This window comes from Aquarana catesbeiana, linkage group LG04 (genome assembly GCF_042186555.1).
Source record: "Aquarana catesbeiana isolate 2022-GZ linkage group LG04, ASM4218655v1, whole genome shotgun sequence".
NCBI lineage: Eukaryota > Metazoa > Chordata > Amphibia > Anura > Ranidae > Aquarana > Aquarana catesbeiana.
In genome coordinates, this window is record NC_133327.1 from 642,520,618 (window position 1) to 642,548,538 (window position 27,921).

Consider the following 27,921-nt stretch of genomic DNA (forward strand, 5'->3'; position numbering starts at 1 on the left):
GCTTCCAGATAGAGAGGGAACATACAACTCCATACAGTGCAGCCCAAGATAAATTCAGGGCTCACAAAGGGATGAAAAGCCCAATCAAAAACCCACCGAAGATGTATCGACAGCGTCCCCCTGATCTCAACAGGTGCTGTGAGAGCAGAGGAACGCTGCTGTGGATACAGTTCTTCTCTATACAAAAGGTGCACAGTCTATTTGCTTTTAGTAAATCAACCCCACTATGGGGGTTGATTTACTAAAAGAAAATCCACTGTGCACTACAAGTGCACTGCAAGTGCACTTGGACATGCATTGCAAGTGGACTTTGAAGTGCAGTCTCTGTAGATCTGAGGGGACCATGCAAGGAAAATAAAAAAACAGCATTTTTGCTTGCACATGATTGGATGATAGAAATCAGCAGAGCTTCCCCTCATTTCAGATCTCCCCCTCAGATCTACAGCAACTGCACTTCCAAATGCACTTGTAGTGCACAGTGGATTTGCCTTTAGTAAATCAACCCCATTATGTCACATTAGCCTGAATTGTCAAAGTGACAGGTTCTCTTTAAGGCAGGGTGTCATGTTCTATGCTAGAAGCTCTACGCCATCCACCAATAGTGCAAAACTGATCTTATTGTGTTATGTATTTTTCTTCTAAAGCTGACAATGGATACAAAGAACTGCTATGTAGACAGAACCTGATTGTATGTAAGACATAGCTCCCAACTGTTCCTGATTTCTAGGGACTATCCCTGATTTGGAGCAATGTCCCTCTGTCCCTCTTTTCTCCTCATTTGTCCCTCATTTTGCTCTGATCTATAAAGTTGTATATAAAATGCACTTTTTATCTTTCAAAAAGTGTTTCCCAGTGCTAAATCTTTCATCCAAATTCTAAATGTCTGCATTTGTAAATTTTAAATGCCAATATAAAGGAATAGTAGTGGTAAAAAAGCCCTTGTGCATTTCATTAACTTTTTTTTGTGGTTAATTCTCCTTTAAGGGGGTGTGGCAGGAGGCGTGTCCTATACCTACATATGTTTTCTAGTAGGTGTCCTTCATTCCCATCTCAAAATTTTGGGAGGTACGTGTAAACTATTGTGTAACTATGGGCAAAATAGAAAAATGGCACATATGATGCAGTCTGTCAAAAACATTAACACATAGGGCATCTTTAAAGGCACCCCCTGATTTACACATGCTCACCTCTCACTCTCCTCCATGTTCTATGCTGTCCTAACCCTGTGTAAGCTTCATGTTGGATGCTGTCAAAGCTTAGACAGGGTTCTGTAAATGGTGCCTGTGCAGAGCGAGGGACCTCCTGTGTTCATTAAGTAGCAGGATAGCTGCTCGGTACGGAAGCTGGAAGCCTGAGTAGCGGTGCCTACTGCTGCCAGGAGATTCTTCAGATATGACACATTGGGGGAGATTTACTAAAACTGGAGCACTCAGAATCTGGTGCAGCTGTGAATGGTAGCCAATCAGCTTCTAACTTCAGCTTGTTCAATTAGACCCCTTTCACACTGGGGCGTTTTTCAGCTGCTTTAGCGTTAAAAAAGCGCCTGTAAATTGCCTGAAAGAAGCCTCATCTGCAATCCCAATGTGAAAGCCTGAGTTCTTTCACACTGGGGCGCTGCGCTGGCAGGGCTTCAAAAAAAGTCCTGCAAGCAGCTTCTTTGCAGTGCTTTCGTGTTTTTACCACTGGGCTGGGTGCGCCGATGGCCCGAGCCCTTTCACACTGCCAGCACCTGAAAAATGCCGGTAAACTGCTGCTTAAGACCCTTCTCACACTGGGGCGTTTTTCAGGCTTATTACGAAAGCACTGCAAAGAAGCTGCTTGCAGGACTTTTTTTGAAGCCCTGCCAGCGCAGCGCCCCAGTGTGAAAGAACTCAGGCTTTCACATTGGGATTGCAGATGAGGCTTCTTTCAGGCGATTTACAGGCGCTTTTTTAACGCTAAAGCGCCTGAAAAACGTCCCAGTGTGAAAGGGGTCTAATTGAACAAGCTGATTGACTACCATGCACAGCTGCACCAGATTCTGAGTGCTCCAGTTTTAGTAAATCTCCCCCAATGTGTCATATCTGAAGAATCTCCTGGCAGCAGTAGGCACCGCTACTCAGGCTTCCAGCTTCCGTACCGAGCAGCTATCCTGCTGCTTAGTGAACACAGGAGGTCCCTCGCTCTGCACAGGCACCATTTAAAGAACCCTGTCTAAGCTTTGACAGCATCCAACATGAAGCTTACACAGGGTTAGGACAGCATAGAACATGGAGGAGAGTGAGAGGTGAGCATGTGTGAATCAGGGGGTGCCTTTAAAGATGCCCTATGTGTTAATGTTTTTGACAGACTGCATCATATGTGCCATTTTTCTATTTTGCCCATAGTTACACAATAGTTTACACATACCTCCCAAAATTTTGAGATGGGAATGAAGGACACCTACCGTGTTTCCCCGAAAGTAAGACAGTGTCTTACTTTCTTTTTATCCCTAAAAGCCCCACTATGTCTTACTTTCGGGGTATGTCTTATATTGGGAAAAAATGATGGACCACGGAAAACATTATTGCTGCTCCAGCAGAGGAGAACTGTAAGCCCACACAGCCCGGTATGTTGGGACTTGTAGTCCTCCTCAGCTGCATCTTGCGGTTACAATAAGAGCTGCAGAGAATCTCTTCACACCCCCCTCCCCCTCCTTGGTCTCTCTCTGTATGACCAGCACTGACCTTTTTCCGGGAGGACACAGAGCCAGTGACACCTGTCGGCAGACTGATCAAAACGGCGCTGTCTCTTCAGTCGGAGGGGGAGGGCACTGGCCTGGCACCCCCCCCCCCCCAGGGTGCGGCCCGCACCCCCAGCCCCACTCTTTGTACCGCACGTCACTGGAGGCAAATCCGTGTTTCCCCGAAAGTAACACATATGTCTTACTTTCGGGGTACGGCTTATATTAGCTGACCCCTCTGAAACTCCCGATACGTCTTACAATCGGGGGTGTCTTACTATCGGGGAAACACGGTACTAGAAAACATATGTAGGTATAGGACACGCCTCCTGCCACACCTCCTTAAAGGAGAATTAACCACCAAAAAAAGTTAATTAAATCCACAAGGGCTTTTTTATCACTACTACTTTAACGCTAAAGCGCCTGAAAAACACCTGAAAAACGCCCCAGTGTGAAAGGGGTCTTAAAGTGGATGTGTCATCCTTTCTAAACTACTGCCATAGGGGTTATCTATAAGGATATACATGCCTCCTGCATGTATTTTTACCTGTCAAATGTCTCCCCTCTGTCTGTTATGAGACCCGAAAAACCGCAGATTCTGTGGGTGGGTCTGTTGTCTGGAGCTCGGTGGGTGGAGTCATGATGTCAGTAGACTCCCCGCCCACCTCTACACCCCCCTTGTCAATATGCATTTTCTTCTGTGTATTTCTTACACTGAACTTCTGCTATGATCTCTAACATCCAGTGAAAAGACAGGAAAGTAACCACATGACTTCAGCATGCCCAATCATGCTGAGGTGTGGAACAGCCAATCCTTGCAGAGCTGCTGAAGAAAGGAGTGGGGGAGGGAATTAAAAAATAATGCCTGTGTCTTAGGCTAGTGCACAAGATATGTAAATCACCTGTCACTCACAGCAATGGGGAGGATTTGACAAAGTTTTTCTCAGTTTGTCAAGATTTATCTCACTGAACAATAAAAGAGGATTGCTCAAAGCTGGATTAACTCTTTGTGGCAAGACTGGGCTCAAATGTTAGGAAATGGTATACTCTATATTATGACAAAAAAAAAAAAAAAATTCGGGTTTACATCCACTTTAAGCTTTGACAATAAAACCTGGAAGCTGATTGGTTTCTATGCAGAGCTGTACCAGATTTTGCACTCTCCAGTTTTAGTAAATCTCCCCCATACATACTTACATTTGTCCAAGCTGGACCACTGTATCTAAACATATATAGCCATATCTGCAATTCAGCTTTAAAGGGTAGGGGTGTGCTTAAAACATTCTCTGAAGTGGTAAAATCGCTTTACATTTCCCCATGAAAAGATTGGCACCTATTAGTAACAGGCTGCCTCAATATGTCTGCTTCATTTTTGTACAAAGACCAGATGCTGCCGGTGCCGCCTTGCTGGTCTCTGGTTCCAGAGGTGAGGATAGAGGAAACAGCATCCAGACTCCATCCCTGTCATCGGGGACAAGTGACAGGTGTGGTGACATCAGCAGCAACCTTGTGTTGTGCACTGGAGTGCTCGCTTGTCGCACAGACAGTCTCACAGCCTCATCTGAGGTCTGCTTTATATTTATAGAGATGTAAAATCATTTCTGATCCATAGTCTGCTTTCTTATTGAACATTCCCTTATACTTAAAGTACATCTAAATTGTAACTGGATGACATTAGTTTGTTAAAGCAATGTGTATTTTTAGAGGGTTAGTTCACCTTTACAGAAAAAATGTAATGGCGAACTAACACCGGACAGCCTAACAATCTACCCCCCCCCCCAGTCCACACTGTACTTACATCCGGGGTTTCCAAGCTGTCAGCACCCTCAGCAGTCTCGGGACTTGACATCTCTGCTCTTCTCCCTCTTCTGTATGCAGCATTTCTAGGATAGCACCAGTGCCGGGTCAAATTCATTCAGTGCCCAGGGCAAAGATACCAAACTGCACCCACCCCGTTCATGATGTGCAAGCTTAGGGGATCCTACGTCCAGCAGACTCTTGCTTATCAAAAAAGTTTTAACACTAGATATATGCACTGCCGAAAAAGTCTTTGGATTTCGTTTTATTCGTTTTTTGTTTTCTTTTGTTTTTCAGCTCATTCGTTATGATCAAAATTCGTAATTTCAAAAAATCAAAAATCCAAAATCCGTAAATTCAAAATTTCTGAAATCCGAAAATGAGAAAAATCTGAAATACATAAATTTGAAAATCCAAAATCCAGAAATTCGAAATGTCTGAATTTCGAAAATTCGTAAATGTGAAAATTCGAAAATCCGAAACCCGGAAATTACAAAATTCGTAAATTTGAGAATACGGAATCCAGAAATTCGAAATAATAACTATCTAACAATAACTAACTATTAAATTATCCGAAATAATAAATGTCGCATCTAAACAAATGTAATGGAACAAATTAATAATAATAATAATAAAAAGTTTTTATTATTGTTATTTATTATTATTAATTCATTACGTTCCATTCATTTAGATACGGCATTTGTTATTTCGGAAAATTTGTAACTTCTGATAAATTCGTATTCATTACGTTCACTAACAGCCAAATTTGAAAGGAAATTCCAATGCCTATAATTTAATAGTTAGTAAAAGTTAAGTTATTATTAGTTAGTTATTATTTCAAATTTTCAAACTTTTGAATTTCCGAATTTTCAGATTTTTGAATTTCAGAATTTCAGAATTTTTGGATTTTTGAATACCAACTTTCAGAATTTTAGAATTTCAGCATTATCGGATTTTAGAATTTTCAGATTTTTTAATTGACAAATTTTCGAATATTGGAATTTACGAATATTCTGAAAAATTGGTTAAACGGGTTTTTCGCTAATTCGGAATTTACACATTTGTCTAAATTCGTTAAAAAAGAATCCGGAACGAAACAAATTGCACATGTCTATTTAACACTGGGCATATTCTTGTGTTGATGGCTCTCTCCACCACTCCCGCTTTTTCTTGTACATTTCTCTACTCGGCGGGCTGAGCTCTCTCTCTCTCTCCCTTTCCTCCTTCCAATTAGTGCAGCTCTTGTGTGACTGTGAACACTGCCCCCTGCTTGTTAATGCAGGAGCGCTGCACTGTCAGGAAGGAGGAGCGGGAGTGAGAACACAGCCCACACCACATGCCGACTCTCTCCTCCTCTCCCCGCTGCTCCCAGCGCTCGGCTGACAGGAGTAGTGGTGCCGTTTTCACTACTCCTGCCAGCCTTGTAACAGAAGGAAAATGCCCCCATCCCTACAGTAGATCATTGCGCCCAGGGCAGCTGCTCCTCCCACCCACCCCTTGTCCGGGCCCTGGATGGACCAGAGCAATTCACTGTAATGGCGCTGGACAATCAGAATCGATCTGGTCTGTCCTGGAAGCGCTGTACGGAGAAGAGGTCAAGGAGCGGGAATTTCAAATCCCCGGACCACTGGAATGGCTGCGGGGGGTGCTGACAGCTTGGCAACCCCGGAGGTAAGTACAGGTGAATTAACATTTTAACAATTACTAATTATTACAGTTTTTATTTTCACAAATTGCCATTTTCATGTTTTTTTTAATCCCCTTTTCTTTTATGTATGACTTTTATTGGTAGTGTTTTCAGGAAAACAACCACGTATCTTGATAATATAACGTTTTCAAAGGACACACACAGTCCAGTATATAACATTTAAAATAATCAATAACACAAACATGGTAAAGCTAAACGGCATAAAGGTCATCAGCAGTTTGGATGGTATTGGTACACATAGATACTGTAAAAAAGAACACAGCATTGAGCTTCAAGTTACGTGATAAAAGGAATATAAAAACATGCCATAGAGCTGGGGTCTCCAAACATTTCAGTATGAGGGGCCACATCACATACTTTACAAAATATACATTGACCATTCATTTCATAAATGAAGAAATTATATTTAAATTAATGAATTGGTTTTACTTGGAGTTTTTTTTTTTTTTTTTTGGAATAACGCAACGGGGTTGATTTACTAAAGGCAAAAAGACTGTGCACTTTGGAAAGTGCAGTTGCACACTGCAAGAGCAGTTGCTCCAGAGTTTAGTAAATGAGCATAAGCTCTACTGACTTTCATCAACCAATCATATGCAAGCAAAAATGCTGTTTTTTTTATTTTCCTTGCATGTGATTGGGTATTCTTTGCAAAGTAAAACTTTACCTAATTTATTAAGCTCTGGAGCAACTGCACTTGCAGAGTGCAATTGCACTTTCCAAGGTGCACAGTCTATTGGCCTTTAGTAAATCAACCCCAATATGTTTGAGAACAGTGGTCGAAAACCTTTTGGACCTTAAGGACCACTGAACTCACAATTTGGAATCCCACGGACCACTAACATGAATTTGACATGCCTTATACACACAATGGTCTGGCTCTCTGCCTCCCGCCCCACACACACTCTGCATCACACTGCTGCCTTACACAGACTTATCATTGGATCTTACCTCTTTATCCAGCCATGTGCTCCAGCTTCGTGCTCCCTCCCACAGATCTGTAATCAGCGCTGCCATTGGAAGTCCTATCCTTCTTCACCTCCCTCTCTGCACTACTCCCGGTGCCTCCCTCTGAGATCACAGGGGCCAGAACTACAGAGGAGGCATCAGGTATCAATGCGCTCTGACAGTATTGACTGTCAACGTGCTTTGAGAACAACACTGGAAATAACACTGAGCAGTATACATCCGCCACAATGTTGATTTGCAGCAGAACCCCTGGGGACCACCAAAATGTTCTTGTGGACCATCAGTGGTCCACAGACTACTAGTTATCGACCGCTGATTTAGAACAACAGAGAAAAACAATTTCAGTAAACAAAGCTTAGAAATTCCAAATAAACTTGTGCCTATCAGATTCTCTATTTACATCAGAGTCCCCAACAACATCTCCCCTACATCGAAGACCCCATCAAGGTTTCAATCAGAGTCCCCTCTTACATTTGGATCCTCAGCAGAGTCCCCTCTTATATCAGAAGGCTGAATAAAATCTTGCAGCAGGCCAGATTTGGCCAACGGGCTACAGTTGGGAGACCACTGGTATAGAGGTATAAGTACTATGGAAGCATCAGAGAGGTTCACCCAGTTGAGGACAAAATATTTTTGAAAATGCTAGAAATTGGCAACAAGGCCTGTAATTGACCAGCGCCTAAACAAGCAGATGTGAGACCTCCTTCAAACAAAAGAGGAATTCCTAGCAAGGACTTTACTGGGAGCACTAATTAAAGGCTATCATCCATTGTACTGCTGTAATTAAGTGTGTGCAACAACTTTTCAATCTGGTGAGGTATGTCTGGGTATATCTGGGTGGATCCCGACATTAAGGTCAGGATCTCTCCAGAGCCTGGACCAGCTGAGTGACGTTAGCCAAAAGCAGACTTTAGCCCACTGTTGGTTAAATACGGGTCACGGGATTGCAGAATGAAGTGCAGAATGAAGTGCACTCCTGTGATCCCCAGGAGAAGTAGGACCAAAAGAGCTTTGGCCCTACTTCTCCTTTAAGGTCCTCAGCTGACCAACCAGTTGTGATGCCAGAGAAGTGATATCTTACCATAAGGGATAGAATTCCCTCTAGCTCCAGAGAATATTCTCATCCTTTACAGAATTACACAGAAGGACAGCCTCAAAAATAAGTATCAGGAACCTCAGGAGAAATCGTGTGAAGTCTTTGAGGAGTCAATATCACCTAGAATGTCATTTAACCACTTCAGCCCCGGACGAATTTACCCCTTAATGACAGGGCCATTTTTTTGTGATACGGCACTGCATCGCCTTAACTGACAATTGCGTGGTAGTGCGACGCTGTACCCAAACAAAATTGATGTCCTTTTTTTCCACAAATAGAGCTTTCTTTTGCTTGTATTTGATCACCTGTGCGTTTTTTATTTTTTGCGCTAAAAACAAAAAAATAGCGACAATTTTGAAAAAAACACAATATTTTTTACTTTTTGCTATAATAAATATCCCAAATTTAAAAAAAAAAATTATTTCTCAGTTTAGGCCGATATATATTCTTCTACATATTTTTTGTTAAAAAAACTTGCAATAAGCGTTGATTGGTTTGCGCAAAAGTTATCGCGTCTGATACATTACTGTATCAATTTATTTCACATCCCTTTTGTCCCTAGTGGTCTGTCCAGTGCCCTGCATGCAATTTTATATTATAAATACTGTTCTTTCTGGCTGGAAACTGGAGATTGTCCATAGCAACCAAAACCGTCCCTTTACATCAAAAGTGGTTTTAGACCAGCTAGAAAACAGCGATAGTAAATTAGAATCACTCGCAGAATTGAGCGATAGTGATTTGTGGGGAGATCCGTCATCAAACACTGAAAAGTAATGACAGCGACAATTCTGCAACTGAGCAACTTTCAGTGTTTTTGATTTGATTACATCATTGAATCATTTTTATTATTATTATATTATTATTTGATAGAATTATTTATAGTTATTTATTATATTATAATTTATGATTTCGTTTTTCAAACTTTATTATACCCGGGATGTCTACTAGACTTGTTTGGACAGATTGAAGTGAATTATTCCTAAGAATTACAGGCCTATAATATAAAACACCAAATTTCCATGCAAAATAATTGTACTGCTTTCAGCATCAAAAATCTGAAATAATCATACCGCCAGGGAGGTTAAAGCAGCTGCAATACAGCTACGGCGTTTCGCGCAGGGGAGCCATTCTGCCACCGTCAAACGACGGCGGGCGGTCAGCAAGGGGTTAATTTCATTCCTTTCTTCATCTTAGTACTGCTGATCTCCTCCACTCTTTCAGCCTCTTTCAGCCACTTCCTGTCTATATTCACTTTCCTTAGCATTACCTGCACATCATTACTCTGGACTGGCTTCCTGATAGTGACAAAGGTGTGCCATGCGTGGCAATGTGTATTAGCACAGCAGTTGTCAGTAGTCTCCACCAGCAGTGCACTTAGCAGTTTGTTATGGGGGCACCCAAGCAGGCTTGCTCCCAAGCCACTGCTCTGTGTGTCCATTCACACACGGAGCACGGCTCGGCCCCAGCCCCGCTCTTTCCTCATAGGCTGTGATTGACAGTATCGGGAGCCAGTAGCTCCTGCTGCTGTATCAGCCAATGAGGAGGAAGAGAGCCTCTGCTCTCAAGCACATCACTGGATCACTGGATCAAGATGGGGCTTGGGTAAGCATTATGGGGAGCTGGGGGGGGGAGCTGCACACAGAAGGTTTTTTACCTTCATGCATAAAAAACCTTGAGCCTCTACAACCACTTTAACAGGGTGACACTTGGGAAAAATTGGTCATCCCGTTAAAGGGAGTCCCTGAATAGGGCCTGTCATTGCAGGATTACCAGGTATTTTTTATTACAAAAACTACAAAATTTGAAAAGATTGATTACAACGATCGAAATCACATTAAAAAGCTAAAGCAAGGTATTGATTGAAATATTATTTATTTATTTATTGAAATTAAAAATGAACAAAGCCTATCCTTTTATAGTGTGTACTTGTCTCTATCCAAAGCACCTAGTGTGAGTCCTGTCTGCTGTCTCACTCCTCTGCTATCTGTATGAGTCACTTCTGAGTGTATATGTCACATCTTAGGAGATGCCCGTCCCCCCTACAGGACACAGCAGGTGATTGACAACCTCAGCTGTGCATGTTTTATTTTTTTAAAGTTCTTTTTATTTGAAAAAAGAAAGTTTAACCACTTCAACCCCGGACCATTTGGCTGGCCAAAGACCAGAACACTTTTTGCGATTTGGCATTGCGTCGCTGTAACTGACAATTGCGCGGTCGTGCGACATGGCTCCCAAACAAAATCGACGTCCTTTTTTTTCCACAAATAGAGCTTTCTTTTGGTGGTATTTAATTACTCTGCGGTTTTTATTTTTTGCGCTATAAACAAAAAAAGAGCGACAATTTTGAAAAAAACGCATAATTTTTTTACTTTTTGCTAATAAATATCCCCCAAAAATATTTAAAAAAAAAATTTTTTTTCCTCAGTTTAGACTGATACGTATTCTTCTACATATTTTTGGTAAAAAAATCACAATAAGCGTATATTGATTGGTTTGCGCAAAAGTTATCGTGTCTACAAAATAGGGGATAGTTTTATGGCATTTTTATTAATAATTTTTTTTTTTACTAGTAATGGCGGCGATCAGCGATTTTTATCGTGACTGCGACATTATGGTGGACACGTCGGACAATTTTGATACATTTTTGGGACCATTGGCATTAATACAGCGATTAGTGCGATTAAAAATGCATTGATTACTGTAAAAATGTCACTGGCAGTGAAGGGGTTAACACTAGGGGGCAGTGAAGGGGTTAATGTGTGTCCTAGGGAGTGTTCTAACTGAAGGGGGATGTGGACAGTGCAGGGAAGCTAACAGATTCTCTGTTCATACTATGTATGAACAGAGGATCTGTCAGTTCTCCCTTAAGAGAACCGGAAAGCCCGGCGGTGATCGAGACCGCCGGGCAGTCGCATCGGCTCGGGGGGGTGAGTGGGGGGCGCGCGCGCGCACCTCCGGCAGCGTGCACGTGCCCCCTAGTGGCCGTCAATGGTAACAACATACCATGATGGTGATTCGCGCAGTGTAACTGCGGCGGCTGGTCGGCATGCGGTTAAAGGGTTTGTAAACCCTCGTGTTTTTTTACCTTAATGCATCCTGTGCATTAAGGTGAAAAAACACCTGGCAGTCACTGGCCCCCAGCCCCCCCCCCCTTTTACTTACCAGAGCCCCTTCATCTCTTCGGCGAGGACATGCTGTCCCTCTCTCCATGAGGTCCCGGCTCTTGATTGGATAGATTGATAGCAGCGCAGCCATTGGCTCCCGCTGCTCTCAATCAAATCCAATGATGCAGGCGCAGGGTGTGGGGCCGAGTCAGGCATTTGTGTCTGTGGACGCAAATGCTGGACTCCGGAGCGCACACGCATGGCAACCCCCTCGGGAGAGCACTTCTCCTAAGGAGTTATCTGATGTGGGGAGGAGCCGCGAGAGCCCCCGGGGGACCCCAGAAGACCAGGTTCGGGGCCACTCTGTGCAAAACGAGCTGCACAGTGAAGGTAAGTATGACATGTTTGTTATTTAAAAAAAAAAAAGATCCTTTACAATCACTTTAAGTACAAAATGGAGCCTGTTGAGCATACCCAGGCTCGGGATATACATCTAGAAAAAGCACATACAACAACAACACTAATCTCAACCTGGAACAGAACGGAGGTACACTCCAATAGCTACTGAAGGATTCCTATAAAAGGCCATTCGTTTCTTACCCAGGTATTAAAGTAGGAGCCGGATGGATGATGAATATTTCTACCCAATAAATTCAAAAATCAAATATGGTCCGCAAGATGTTCTTACTTTGTCATGAGCCACAGATGATTGAAATAATTACCCTGAATGGTCAGGATCTGCATTGGTAGAGGGGGCTGCAGCCCAAATATCCCACACTTTATGGAATTTTTTAGGGCTCCTTGACAGATAAGTGGCTTTATACAAGGGTTGCTGGGAGTTAACTAATTGTTTCCACTGCGATAAAGATAATGTGGATTTCCACTGGAGCACAATAATTTTCCTCGCATAAAATAGAAGCAGTCCAACTAGGGTTCTTGGGGCTTTGCGGTGAGCTGGGGGGCCCACCAGACCCAGCAGACAAACCTCCACTGTCTGAGGAATCGATATAGTGGTCACTGAGCAGATGAGTGATACTACACCCGCCCAAAATGCTTGAATAAGAGGACAGTGCCAGAAAATGTGGATGAAATCCGCTGTGTCAGCAGAACATTGCCAGCACACCGCAGAGATAGAAGGATATATTCTGTGTAATCTTGCAGGGGTGAGATAAATTCTATGTAGAATTTTATATCGTATAAGTCTATCTTTAGTTGAAACTAGTTGCAGAAAGGGACATTCCCATAGCTCCTCCCAGTCTTCATCATCTAACGCAGGAAAATCTAAGGTAGCTGTGCATGTTTTGCTATGATACTCTGTAGGAGGGAGTGTGTCCAGTCCCTCCACTCAGGTCTCAGATTACCCTCAGCTCTCTGTTCTGCGCTGTGCCTGCTGGAGCTCAGAAATGCTGTGTAAAATCTGGATTTTGAACAGATGTGGAGAAGAGAGGGCTGCAGATAAACAATAACAACTTACAGCATGTAGGAGGATATGCTTCAGCTATGTGTATCACCTGAGGCCAGTCACTTCAGTGGGTATATGTAAGGATTTACAACCACTTTAAAGCTGTATCTGTGTCTGGTTTTAAAAGACCTGGGTGGGCAGGTAAAGGGGTGGTTTGCATGGTCCTGCCCACTCTTCGAACGAAAAAAGAAATGTATTTTTGGAATTGTAATAGCAGGGATGGCATGTACAGTATCTCACAAAAGTGAGTACACCCCTCACATTTTTGTAAATATTTTATTATTTCTTTTTATGTAACAACACAAAAGAAATTACACTTTGCTACAATGTAAAGTAGTGAGTGTACAGCTTGTATAACTGTAAATTTGTCCCCTCAAAATAACTCAACACACAGCCATTAATGTCTAAACCGGTGGCAACAAAAGAGAGTACACCCCTAAGTGAAAATGTCCAAATTGGGCCCAATTAGCCATTTTCCCTCCCCGGTATCATGTAACGCGTTAGTGTTACAAGGTCTCAGGTGCGAATGGGGAGCAAGTGTGTTAAATTTGGTGTTATTGCTCGCACTCTCTCATACTGGTCACTGGAAGTTCAACATGGCACCTCATGGCAAAGAACTCTCTGAGGATCTGAAAAAAAGTTGGTCTACATAAAGATGGCCTAGGCTATAGGAAGATTGCCAAGACACTGAAAATGAGCTGCAGCAAGTGGCCGAGACCATACAGCGGTTTAACAGGACAGGTTCCACTCAGAACAGGCCTCCCTATGGTCGACCAAAGAGGTTGGGTGCAGGTGCTCAGCATCATATCCAGAGGTTGTCTTTGGGAAATAGATGTATGAGAGCTGCCAGCATTGCTGCAGAGGTTGAAGGGGTTGGGGGTCAGCCTGTCAGTGCTCAGACCATATGACGCACACTGCATCAAATTGGTCTGCATGGCTGTCATCCCAGAAGGAAGCCTCTTCTAAAGATGATGCATAAGAAAGCCCACAAACAGTTTACTGTAGAAAAGCAGAAAGGACATGGATTACTGGAACCATGTCCTGTGGTCTGATGAGACCAAGATAAACTTATTTAGTTCAGATGGTGTCAAGCGTGTGTGGCGACAACCAGGTGAGGAGTACAAAGACAAGTGTGTCTTGCCTACATTCAAGCATGGTGGTGGGAGTGGCATGGTCTGGGGCTGCATGAGTGCTGCCGGCACTGGGGAGCTACAGTTCATTGTGGGAACCATGAATGCCAACATGTACTGTGACATACTGAAGCAGAGCATGATCCCTTCCCTTCGGAGACTGAGCCACAGGGCAGTATTCCAATATGATAACGACCCCAAACACACCTCCAAGATGACCACATGCCTGCTAAAGAAGCTGAGGGTAAAGGTGATGGACTGACCAAGCATGTCTCCAGACCTAAACCCTATTGAACATCTGTGGGTCATCCTCAAATGGAAGGTGGAGGAGCGCAAGGTCTCCAACATCCACCAGCTCCGTGATGTCGTCATGGAGGAGTGGAAGAAGACTCCAGTGGCAACCTGTGAAGCTCTGGTGCACTCCATACCCAAGAGGGTTAAGGCAGTGCTGGAAAATAATGGTGGCCACACAAAATATGGACACTTTGGGCCCAATTTGGACATTTTCACTTAGGGGTGTACTCACTTTTGTTGCCAGCGGTTTAGACGTTAATGGCTGTGTGTTGAGTTATTTTGAGAGGACAGAAAATGTACACTGTTATACAAGCTGTACACTCACTACTTTACATTGTAGCAAAGTGTCATCTCTTCAGTGTTGTCACATGAAAAGATGTAATAAAATATGTACAAAAATGTGAGGGGTGTACTCACTTTTGTGAGATACTGTATATGCTGATTTTGGAGGACAGAGCTGCGGAACAATCAGTCTTTATACTGTTCTCACATTGCACATGGAGCGAGCAACGCAAATGACTGTGGTGACGGATGAAATAGATGGCCAGCGAATGATAGATTGTCATTATAGAGGCTGAGCTGACCGGTGATTCTACAGCATGTTGTATGACATGCACACCGTTACCTAGATCAGCTTTGTGTGTAAGAAGTAGAAGTTCTGTCATCTCGCTGTCACAATGACAGCTCTTAAAGTTTTCAGCAAAGGGAAATCCTGTTGAGTAGGTGGATACAGTACGTATAGCACGGAATCAGGACGGGTTCCCCGGTGAGTCGGTGAGTGGGTGGCAGCTGACGGTTTAACTCCTTATGTGACATCACAGCCACGGCTGCCTGTTGCAAGGAATCCACACAGGAATGCTGGATTTGGATAAAAGAAGCCGACTCATTTGCTTGGCAGGATGTGAATACAGAATATTAGTCAGCGCTTGCAAAGTTACTGGGTCAGAATGATAATAAAATTATTATACAGGATTTATATAGCGCCAACACTTTACAATACAAACAAGGACAGAAGATTAGATTCTTAGAAGGCTGATCTGGAGCTCTGGTGTGAAGTGCCAACAAGATGACTTGGATTTGCAGGAATAATGTTTATTAGATGACATGGAGTTTTGGATGTTAAAGTATAACTGAAGGCAAAATTTTTTTTTTTTAGTTTTTAGAGTGGAGAGGGATTAGCAGGGGCGGACTGACAACTCATGGGGCCCCCGGGCAATAGGAGATGATTATGGGGCCCCCGGGCAATAGGAGATTATGGGGCCCCCAGGCAATAGGAGATCATGGGACCCCCAGGCAATAGATTATGGGGCCGCACAGTATACACACACAGACACACAATATACACACACAGTATACATACACAGAATACACATACACACACTGAAAAGGTACTGGAGAGGCGGGGCAGCTATAATCTTGTGATTTTTTTAAAAACACAGATTTTTACATACTGTCCCTGATTTTAATGAGGCTGGCAACCCTGATGGGGCCCCTTAGTGGCATGGGGCCCGAATGGTCAGTCCGCCCCTGAGGATTAGAACACCTGTCAGTTTTTATTGCTGTCTGTGCCCCCTAGGGTTGCCACCTGTCAAGGATTCACCTGGGCAGTCCAGGTTTTGGGTCATGTGTTCAGATTTCAAACTGCCTAAGACCCAGACACATTATTCAGATCGGACTGCAACCCCTCCAACTTAGGCATGCCTGGGCACATCCTATTCAACCAGTGCGGGACAGATTCCCCCTGCTGCTCGGGTTGCACACACCTATGCTCCCCATCAACCAATTACCACAGCCGCCAAGTGCATAGACCCTCTCCCTTCTCTGTCCTGCCCCTGAGCAAGTGAGTACACTAAGGTAAGGGGAACTCAGATGTAAGGGGTGCTCTATGGACTCTGATTTAAGGGGGAGATTGGGCACCCTGATTTAAGGGGGAATGCTGTGAATTCTGATGTAAGTGGGGGCTTTGGTGAGCAGAAACCCCCTTACATCAGAGTTCCATTTTAAACCACAGTCCACAGTGTTCCCCCTTAAAAAAAAATTGCTATGTGCCGCTCAAAGTGTTCAGGTTTGGCCTGAAGAATAGGTGACAACCCCAGTGCCCCCGTTAGAGAGATTTACCCTCTCTATTTGTCCTGTTTGCCATTATCATTGAAAGTGAAAGTAAAAGAAAATCCCACATTTTGGGTTACTCTCAGAAAACTAAGAGGGGAAATCTTCCAATGGGGACAGTTCTGGTGGCCTGAGGGTCCCCGAGGGATTCCCTTAATTTGCAAGGATTTCCCCTCACTTCCTGTTTTGGCTACGGGACAAGAAGTAAAGGTAAATCTCCCAAATAGAGCACAGATGGCAAAAAAATGAATAAATAAGGGTTATAACCCTCCCTTAGGGCCGGTTCACACCACATGCAGTCCAGTGCTTTTTTTTCTGCATCAAAAACGCAGGGAAAGCAGGTTATAAGATTTCTAATGGCATAGTTCACACCAGTGTGGTCAGTTACAGAAAAAAAAGTAGAACATGCTGCATTTTTTCTGCACTTGAATGCAGTAAAACACATAAAAAAATGCACCGGAATGCACTGGACCCTGGTCAGTGAATAAAAACAGGAAAAAGCATCTGGAATGCATCCGGAAATGCATCAAAAACGCACTGGAATGCGTAAAAAAAGCTGCATGCAGAAACACATCTGGAACAGATCAGGAGTGTGTTTTTGTGGTGTGAGCCAGCTCTTACTTATCTAAAATGGGAAAAAAAAGTTTTGCCTATAGTTCTACTTTAAATACTAAAATAATATTATTGAATGTCTATAAATAATCAAATATAAAACCATAAATCACATCAAATCAAAATAAGGTAAGTAAAGAATTGGACAAGTTTTATTTTAGAAATGTAATTAGCATATTCATCAGTGACGGCTAGTGGTTTATTTTTTGATTTTTTTTTCGGGGAGGGGGGGGCAGCAAACAATCTGGTCAGATTGCCCGCACCCCCCCCCACCCCCCGGTTGTCACCAGCCCCGCACTTACCCCATCTAGGTCGCAGGCAGCACTTTCTCCAGGCAGTGGCTTCACCCTTCTTCACCCTTCTTCACCCTTCGTCTCTTCCTCAGCATTACGGCGGCTTCCCCTGCATCTCTGCAACTCCTCCTCCTTGGCCGACAATAGGATCGCTTCTCCTCTTGGCCAATTGGGTCAAGTGGACCGCTCCCTGATTGACAGGGAGGAGAATTAGGTCGACATTAGCGAATATTATTTCACTATTGTCACACAACTGGGTGGGTTCAGGGCGCAGTGTTCTGCGCCCCGAGCCCACCCTTTTTTTTTAAGCCAATTTGAGCCTCAGGTTCTAATCATGTGCTTCAAAAAAAAAAAACCCATTGGAATCCATGCGTCCGGCGCCCTGTATGTAGATTAGGGGCCGGGCTCCTGGATTAGGGGGGCGGCATCCCTACCCCCCGTATTGACGGGCTGCCACTGAGAAGAGGGGGGTTCAGGAAGGGCAAAATATAAGTTGAATAAAATAAAAATAAATCAATTCAAATATACGAATCTGAAATAAAAATAAATAATATAAAGATCATTAGCATGTTGGTAGGGTGTGAGAAACCAGGGAATGCAAAATATATGTAGATTAAAATCTTTTTTTTTAATTAAAATAAAATATTATAAATTACATTAAAATAAAAATAAGTAATGACAAAAGAAAGCTTTCATTTAAAAGTTATTTGCATGTTGATGACGGGGAGAAGGAGGAACCAGGGAAAGCAAAATATAAGTAGGATAAAATAAAAATAAATAAATTCAAATATACAAATCTGAAATAAAAATAAATAATATAAAGATCATTAGCATGTTGGTGGGGTGTGAGGAACCAGGGAATGCAAAATATATGTAGATTAAAATAAATAATAAAAAAAAATGAATCAAAATAAAATATTATAAAATGCAATAAAATAAAAATAAGTAATGACAAAAGAAATCTTTCATGTAAAAAATGTTATTTGCAGGTTGATGAGGGGGAGAAGGAGGAAAAAGGGAAAGCAAAATATAAGTAGAATAAAATAAAAATAAATAAATTCAAATATACGAATCTGAAAAAAAAAATAATATAAAGATCATTAGCATGTTGGTGGGGTGCGAGGAACCAGGGAATGCAAAATATATGTAGATTAAAAAAGATATATTTTTTTAATTAAAATAAAATATTATAAATTACAATAAAATAAAAATAAGTAATGACAAAAGAAAGCTTTCATTTAAAAGTTATTTGCATGTTGATGAGGTGGAGAAGGAGGAAACAAGAAAAGCAAAATATAAGTAGGATAAAATAAAAATAAATAAATTCAAATATACAAATCTGAAATAAAAATAAATAATATAAAGATCATTAGCATGTTGGTAGGGTGTGAGGAACCAGGGAATGCAAAATATATGTAGCTTAAAATAAATAAATAAAAACAAATTAAAATAGAATATTATAAAATACAATGAAATAAAAATAAGTAATGACAAAAGAAAGCGTTAATTTAAAAATGTTATTTGCATGTTGATGAGGGGGAGAAGGAGGAACCAGGGAAAGCAAAATATAAGTAGAATAAAATAAAAATAAATAAATTCAAATATACGAATCTGAAATAAAAATAAATAATATAAAGATCATTAGCATGTTGGTGGAATGCGAGGAACCAGGGAATGCAAAATATATGTAGATTAAAATAAATAAATTAAAAAAATAATTAAAATAAAATGTTATAAAATACAATGAAATAAAAATAGGTAATGACAAAAGAAAGCTTTAATTTAAAAATGTTATTTGCATGTTGATGAGGAGGAGAAGGAGGAACCAGGGAAAGCAAAAAATAAATGGATTAAACTTCAGCTTTAGGGAAACCTATACTATAAAGAAATCGGAATTCTGCTATTGCTGATCTCTTCTTCTAAAATGCTAATTCCCTGGCTTCCCCAAAGAATTCAGTTGATTCAGTAGTTCAGCACCTTTCATTAGTCCTGCCTTCACTGCTTGCATGATTGTTCCAGCTACTGAAGGTAAAGGCAGCATTTCCAGAAGAAGGTCGGCACTGCTTCCCCCAGCTCTCTGGCTCCAGGTTTTCCTTTTCCTAGCTGCGGATTTTTCGGGAAAGCCTCGTACGGGTTAATTGCAGACGAGCAGAGGGAGCAGCGAGGCAGCGAAGAGGTTACCCAATCCGGGGTAGTCAGTGGCGGTGCTGCGGCTCGTCCTATGTGTGTGCCGCCGGCACTGCTCATTTCAGCACCTCGGAGAGCGCAGAGCGGCAGGGGAGCTCCGCTGAGCGCAGGGGAGAGCAGGCTTTATGTGGGAGGTGTGCAGGGGCTGATGGGGTGGGGGGTACAGGGGGGGAGTGATTGGGGTGGATGGCAGGGAGATCTCTTCCTTTCCCTTCTACTGATGCAATAGCAGCTGAGCTGGATTCTACTCAGGACCATGAGGACCTCACTTGAAAGAACTGGAGCTCTGGATCTCCTTCTCCCACCACTATCCTGAAACCCCCCCACTGCCTTCCCCAGCTCCGGACTGCAGCTACCTTGATCATGGCAGGGGGTCGCAGAGGTCTGGTGGCCCCACAAAACACCTTTTTGGAGAACATTGTCCGGAGATCTAATGGTAAGGACCAGGAAAAGCCATCTCACTCCTCGCCATTGCCCAGCAATGAGGAAATAAGGATGTTGCGCTTATTGAATACTTTGCATGGGAGTCTTCACTTTGCCATTTAACCCCCTTTCAGCCACCAGGGATTACACTAGGCACGACTGAAGCATGTGGCAGCGAAGTGGTTAAGGCATCAGTGCTCAGCATGGGTAATCAAAGGGAATCAGCCCATTAGAAGGTAATACAGATATAACATTGTTCATGGCAAGGTTTGTATGGGATGGATTGTCGGAGGTCTCTTTGGGTTGACTTGGCACCCAGGAGAAGTGCAACTGTCATCAAAAAAATATATACATGGTATCAGCAAGGGTAATCAAACTGAATCAGTCCTTTAGAAGGTAATACACATTTAACAGTATGATGGCACTGTTTGTATTGAGTGGTTGAGGGGTTGTTGGAGGTCTCTTTGGGTTGACTTGGCACCCAGAAGTGTAATTGTGGTCACAAAATATACATGGTATCAGCAAGGGAAATCAAAGTAATTCAGTCCTTTAGAAGGTAACATTGTTAATAGCACTGTTTGATTTGAATGGTTTTGGGAGGGATTGTTGTAGGTCTCTGTGGGTTGACTTGGCACCCAGAAGTGCAACTGTCATCAAAAAATATACATGATATCAGCAAGGGTAATCAAGTGAATCAGTCCTTTAGAAGGTAATACAGATTTAACATTGTCAATAGCCATGTTTGTATTGAATGGTTGGGAGAAATTGTTGGAGGTCTCTTGGGTTAATTGACTTGGCACTCAGGAGATGTGTAACTGTGATCACAAAATATACATCAAGGGTGATCAAAGTGAATCAGTCCTTTAGAAGGCAATACAAATATAACATTTATTCATAGCACTGTTTGTATTGGATGGCTGGGAGGGATTTGAGGTCTCTTTGGAGGTACCTAAGAGAAATGTAATGGGTTAAATAAAAATGAGACATTATCCATATGGGTAATTATTACAATGAATCAACTCACTAGAAGTTAATACAGCTATATCATTGTTCATGGCAAGGTTTATATTGGAGGGAATGTTGGAGATCTCTTTGGATTCACTTGGCACCCAGCAGAAGTGTAACTGTGGTCAATAAAAGTATACATATTATTATCATGGGTAATCAAAGTGAATCAGCCCATTAGAAGGTACTACAGATATAATATTGTTCATGGCAAGATTTGTATTGGATATCTGGGGGGGTTGCTGAAGGTCTTTTTGGGTTTACTGGGCACCCAGAAGTGTAACTATGGTCAATAAAAAATATACAAAGAAATTACATTTGATCTATAGCTCCTTGTTTGGTTTGCAGAATTTCCCCACATTAAATCATGGCAAGGTTTGTACTAGATGGCTGGGAGGAATTGCTGGAGGTTTTACTGAGTTAACTGGGAACCCGGGAGAAGTGTAATTAATCAATTAAAAAAAATATATACAGTACATGTTATCAGAAAGGATCATCAAAGTGTATTAGGAGGTAATACAGATATATAACATTGTTCATGGTAAGGTTTGTATTGGATGACTTGTTGGAGGTCTACTTGGATTTACTGGACACCCAGAAAAAGTCTAACTAGGGTTAATTAAAAAATATACCTTATGTTATCAGAAAGGGCAATCAAAGTGTATCAGACCCTTAGAAGTTAATACAGATTTCACATTGTTCATGGCAAGGTTAGTATTGGATGGCTGGGAGGGATTGCTGGCAGTCTGTTTGGGTTCACTTAGTGATCTGGAGAAGAATAACTGTAAAAAAATAAAATAAAAATATACATCTTATCCATGTAGAAATTGCACTTGATCTCCAGTTCCTTGTTTCGTTTGCAGAAATTTCTCAAACTGCATCCTGAGTCATCACTGGTCCTCTGTGACACGTGATGAGTGATAGGATGTCATACATTTACTCATGCCCTTGCAGCTGAATATACTATATATATATATATATATTTATATAGATATATATATATATATATCGATATATATATATATATCTATATATATCTATAGATCTATAGATCTATAGATCTATATCTATAGATCTATAGATCTATAGATCTATATATATATATATATATATATATATATATATATAGATAGATAGATAGATAGATAGATAGATAATATATATATATATATGGATATATATATATTATCTATCTATCTATCTATCTATCTATCTATCTATCTATCTATCTATCTATCTATCTATCTATATATATATATATATATATATATATATATATATAATATATCTATATATCTATATAGATATATCCATATATATATATATATATATATATATATGTGTATATATAGAGAGAGAGAGAGAGAGAGATCTCTCTCTCTCTATATATCTATAGATATAGATATAGATATCTATATCTATAGATAGCTATATCTATAGATATAGATATCTATATTTATAGATATATATAGCTATTATATATGATATGAAAAGGGAAATCACACCTGGAGCAGACTCTAATCAACTTGCAATACTTTTACACTAGGAATTAGTACAAGAAAGCCTTTATAATAGATTGCACACAGTGAATTTGCAGATTGCAGTAACCCAAAGCAACCGAGTTCAGTCTCCTAACATCCCTGTAAAAGATCATTTCTGATTTGTTGCTGGGGGCTCCTGTACATTGCATAACATATGTGCTGTTTTATCTTGCTTTATTAAATCATTCTATAAAGTCAAAGCTATTAATATAGCCTTCATTGTTCAGCCATGTAAGTTGACTATTGCAAATAAAGTGGTTTTGATTATATGAAGCCTTCACATAGCCTTTTAATGAAGAGCCCAGTTGGCTCTTTTGAAATGCAAATACTTTCCTTACCATTACTTTGGTGCTGAGTAGGTGATATAAGACTTACCAACCTAGATGTCATATCAACTGTTAGAAAATAGCAGACACATATATTATTTCATAATAATTTGTGCCTTATCCTATTATGAATACCAATGGAATAGGAGCAATAAGTCATGTAGACAACGAGTCCCCACGTTGTGCAGTGTATGTGATAAGAGCAGTTGCTTAGGTATCTCTGTCTTCCATCACCTTCGGAATCTTTTAGTAGACATAGGTTTTTTATGATTTCATTCTTTAAAGCTAGCTTTTAACGTTTAGCATTGCCTGTCAACTCATTAATTTATGACCCAAAGCTGGTTTCAGGTATAGTAAGCCCCATTGCTCTTTGCCTGTTTTCACTTTGTACAAGAGATAATTAAATTTTGATGAAGAAGGTCTTCTGTTAAACGTCCAGAGGAGTGATGGAGCAGTGCTTTGCCAAATTCTCAGGAGAATGTAATCTTCGTTTAGATTGGTGGATCTGTGCCTATTGCAGCCAGGAAACCAAGAGGTCATCTAGTAAGTGGCAAGAGCAATTCTTTGCAGTTGCGAATAGCAACCAGTTCAATGTGAGCAGACAAGTGAAAGATTCCTGGTTGGTTGCTACGGGTTTTGTATTTCCACATTGCTTTTTTTTTTTGTCTTATTACAGAGTAATTTCTATTTTACATTTTGGTAGATGGTGGTTAAACCACCTGACAGTTTCCCTATGTCTCTCAGCAACTGTCGGTGAGATCTCTGCTCTTGAATGCCTGCATACCTATTGTGCCCATTATGAGGGGTTCCCACTCTCCCTGCTGGATTTTTAAAGTTTATTTTATGTTACAGAGAATGTGAGAGGAGGTTATGGAGCGTGCAAAGGTGGGTGGGAAAACCCAAAACTCCCAGGTGGTTAGGAACGGAGTCGTGAATTATAGTATGAGGATCTTACTGTTAAATTATGCAAAAACAACGAAGCCAGGGGCTGACTCAGCCTACTAGGCTTTGCCAACAGCTAAGTCATTACTTTTGTGGGAAAGTCCCTTTAATTTAAAGATTGAAATATTGGTTGAGGACTTCAGCTGTAGGTTTACTTATATTGTTCTGTAATCTAAAAAGCAGGAGATGTATATAAATTATGGGTGGGCCAACTCAATATTGAACCCTATGGACTAAGACTGGGATGGCATTAAAGTTCATGTGCGTGTCCCAATACTTTTGACAATTTATTTATATATAGTCAAAAGTATTGGGACACGCACATGAACTTTAATGCCATCCCAGTCTTAGTCTGTAGGGTTCAATATTGAGTTGGTCCACCCTTTGCAGCTGTAACAGCTTCAACTCTTCTGGGAAGGCTGTCCACAAGGTTTAGGAGTATGTCTATGTGAGATCAGGCACTGATGTTGGACAAGAAAGCCTGGTTCGAAGTCTCCCCTCTAACTCATCCCAAAGGTGTTCTATCAAGTTGAGGTCAGGACTCTGTGCAGGCCAGTCAAGTTCCTCCACCCCAAACTCCCTCATCCATGTCTTTATGGACCTTGATTTGTGCACTGGTGCGCAGTCATGTTGGAACAGGAAGGGGTCATCCCCAAACTGTTCCCACAAAGTTGTGAGCATGAAATTGTCCAAAATGTCTTGGTATGCTGATACCTTAGGAGTTCCCTTCACTGGAACTAAGAGGCCAAGCCCAACCCCTGAAAAGCAACACCACACCACACCCCCCCCCCCCCCTCCACCAAATGATTTGGACCAGTGCACAATGCAAGTCCCATAAAGACACGGATGAGCAAGTTTGGGGTGGAGGAACTTGACTGACCTCAACCCGATAGAACACCTTTGGGATGAATTACAGCGGAGACTGCAAGCAAGGCCTTCTCATCCAACATCAGTGCCTGACCTCACAAATGCACATCTGGAAGAATGGTCAAACATTCCCATAGACACACTCCTAAACCTTGTGGACAGCCTTCCCAGAAGAGTTGAAGCTGTTATAGCTGCAAAGGGCGGGCCAACTCAATATTGAACCCTACATACTAAGACTGGGAATGCCTTAAAGTTCATGTGTGTGTAAAGGTAGGAGTCCAAATATTTTTGACAATATAGTGTTTATTTTTATATCTAGATATATCTATATATAATAATTTATATATATTTATATACTGTATCGTGTCTTTTTAAGAACCAGTGAAATAAAGAAGCAATAAAAATACTTTTTCTATATATATTGTTTTCAGCTCCCGCCGAACAGGGGGCCAAATGGGCAAAGGCTCAGGTGTTCCTTGACTCATCCTTTCTAAAGACAACTATAAAAATGAGGTGATTGGAAATTTATTGGAAATCACACTTTAATGCTGTCATTAATCTAATTTATTAAAAATTCATAAGTAAAAAAGACAGAATTCACTATCAACTGAAGTGGAATAGATAAAATGAATCTCAATAGATGGACTCTCTAGAGTCCGATTAGGTGAAGATAAACTGGATACATAGTAAACACTGGATGTAGCTTTACTTTTGTTTTGTTTTTTACCACAACCCATAATTTTGCTGTACAAGGCTCCTCTAAAATGTAGATATTCATAGAGTATTAAGGAAGCTGCGGGTGCTTGCACCCATCGGGTTCCTAGGAACCACGGACGTCACTGAGAATAGCAGTGCCCAAATATGGCCATAGTCAGTGATGTCACTACCAACCCTTCCCCTTTTCCTAAATAGCTAATGATAGCTTGCTGTGACTTCGCTATAAGTACTGTCAGGATTAGATGTGTGTGCCAGGTTTTTTTTTTTTTCTGGCAAGTTGGCAGTCAACATATCAGATTTTAAATGATGAACTTTTTGGGGGAACTTAATTTTTAAAAATAAAAGACTGTGTTCCCCATACTCATCCACATGGGGGGGTGGGGGAGGTTTCTGGGAGACCCTTTATTATTAAAAGGGGCTTCCATATTCCGATAAGCCCCCTGTCTGCAGACCCCCACAACAACCACTGGCCATGGTTGTAGGGAAGAGGTCCGCTTGAATAGAACCTGAGCAGGACCTGGAAAATCTCAGCTTCCTCCACCGTAGTAGAGTGATTTCCAGCTTCTCAGGGGGCGCCTTAGTTATGAGATATGCATACTTACATTGTGCCAAGCTTGACCAGCTAAAGATCATATCTGGTGTTCAACTTTAAAGGAAACTTGTACTGGCAGACACATGGGAGCAGCCATAGCTGACTTCTCCTGAAAATGCCAGTTGCCTGGTTTTTAGGCTGATCTGATGTACTGAGTCATTTTTGAGTCACTGACCTGTAACAAGTAGGCAGGAGTTCTGAATTCAGTCGGATTTCACTTGCTGCATGATTTATCTGGGTCAGTAACTAAAATGTATTAAAAATGTATGTAAAGCCAAATTGTATTTTTCAGTATGCTTGGCATAGTGCCTTACTGTATACAGTTTTCTAAGACAAATGTTTCTTTGGGAATCAGTTGCAGTTTCTTATCTGGAGATCCTGCCAGTAACAGTACTTTCTATTACAGGCTGACAATGCTAAGCCACTGCCTCACCATATAACCACATATTTGTCAGTCTGCTATGTGCGATTTGTGAGTCTGCCATGTGCGATTTGTGAGTCTGCCATGTGCGATTTGTCAGTCTGCCATGTGCGATTCTTCACTTGGCCATTGGGCTGCTTATTAGGTCTATCAGATATATGGAAATGCAGTATATACAGTACAACTACAGTAAGTTTGCATGGAATAATGACACTGCTGCTAATTGTAAGACAGTGGCTTCGCATTGTCAGCCTGTTACTGGCTGGATCTCCAGAAAGAAACTTTGTAACAGTTTTACAAAAAAACATTTGGTTAAGAAAACTGTATACAGTGCAGCATTATGCCAAGAAAGATTTAGAGTTTACAATAACTTTAAAGTCAGAGGATGAGAGCATGAGTGCGGCACAGCCCTACCCCCCCCCCTGCTCCCTCCTCACTGGCTGTGATTGACAGCACAAGGAGCCAATGGTTCCCACTGCTGCCTCTCTGTCCAATGAGGGGAGAGAGAGCCTCTGACCTCTTGCACAGCAGTGGATCAACATTGGGCTCAGGTAAGTATGAAGAGGGGGGGCTGCACACAAGTTTTTTTTACCTCAATGCATACAGTGCCTTGAAAAAGTATTCATACCCCTTGAAATGTTCCACATTTTGGCATGTTACAACCAAAAATGTAAATGTATTTTATTGGGATTTTATATGATAGACCAACACAAAGTGGCACCTAATTGTGAAGTGGAAGGAAAATGATAAATGGTTTTCAATTTTTTTTACAACTAAATATGTGAAAAGTGTGGCGTGTATTTGTAGAACCACCTTTCACTGCAATTACAGCTGCAAGTCTTTTTGGGTATGTCTCCACCAGCTTTGCACATCTAGAGAGTGACATTTTTGCCCGTTCTTCTTTGCAAAATAGCTCAAGCTTTGTCAGATTGGATGGAGAGTGTCTGTGAACAGCAATTTTCAAGTCTTGCCACAGATTCTCAATTGGATTTAGGTCTGGACTTTGACTGGGCCATTCTAACACATGAATATGCTTTGATCTAAACCATTCCATTGTAGCTCTGGCTGTATGTTTAGGGTCATTTTCCTGCTGGAAGATGAACCTCTACCCCAGTCTCAAGTCTTTTGCAGACTCTAACAGGTTTTTTTCTAAGATTGTCCTGTATTTGGCTCCATCCATCTTCCCATCAACTCTGACCAGCTTCCCTGTCCCTGCTGAAGAAAAGCATCCCCACAACATGATGCTGCCACCACCATGTTTCATGGTGGGGGTGGTGTGTTCCAGGTGATGTGCAGTGTTAGTTTTCCGCCACACATAGCGTTTTGCTTTTAGGCCAAAAAGTTCAATTTTGGTCTCATCTGACCAGATCACCTTCTTCCACATGTTTGCTGTGTCCCCCACATGGCTTCTTACAAACTGCAAACAGGACTTCTTGTGGCTTTCTTCTTGCCACTCTTCCATAAAGGCCAGATTTGTGGAGAGCACGACTAATAGTTGTCTCTGCGGATCTCTGCAGCTCCTCCAGAGTTACCATGGGCTTTTTTGCTGCTTCTCTAAATAATGCTCTCCTTGCCCGGCCTGTGAGTTTAGGTGGACGGACATGTCTTGGTAGGTTCGCAGTTGTGCC

At 41.5% G+C, this 27,921-nt stretch overlaps 1 protein-coding gene across 1 annotated transcript in view; it reads left to right on the plus strand.

The window, feature by feature from the left end:
- The first annotated feature begins 19,633 nt into the window (after positions 1-19,633).
- The window catches only part of KCNH1 (potassium voltage-gated channel subfamily H member 1), a 535,460-nt gene continuing 527,172 nt past the window's right edge, over positions 19,634-27,921 (plus strand). The window contains exon 1 of the mRNA XM_073628425.1: positions 19,634-19,895. Within this exon, the coding sequence (XP_073484526.1) occupies positions 19,823-19,895 (73 nt within the window). The 5' untranslated portion in view covers positions 19,634-19,822. The remainder of the gene's footprint in view (positions 19,896-27,921) is intronic.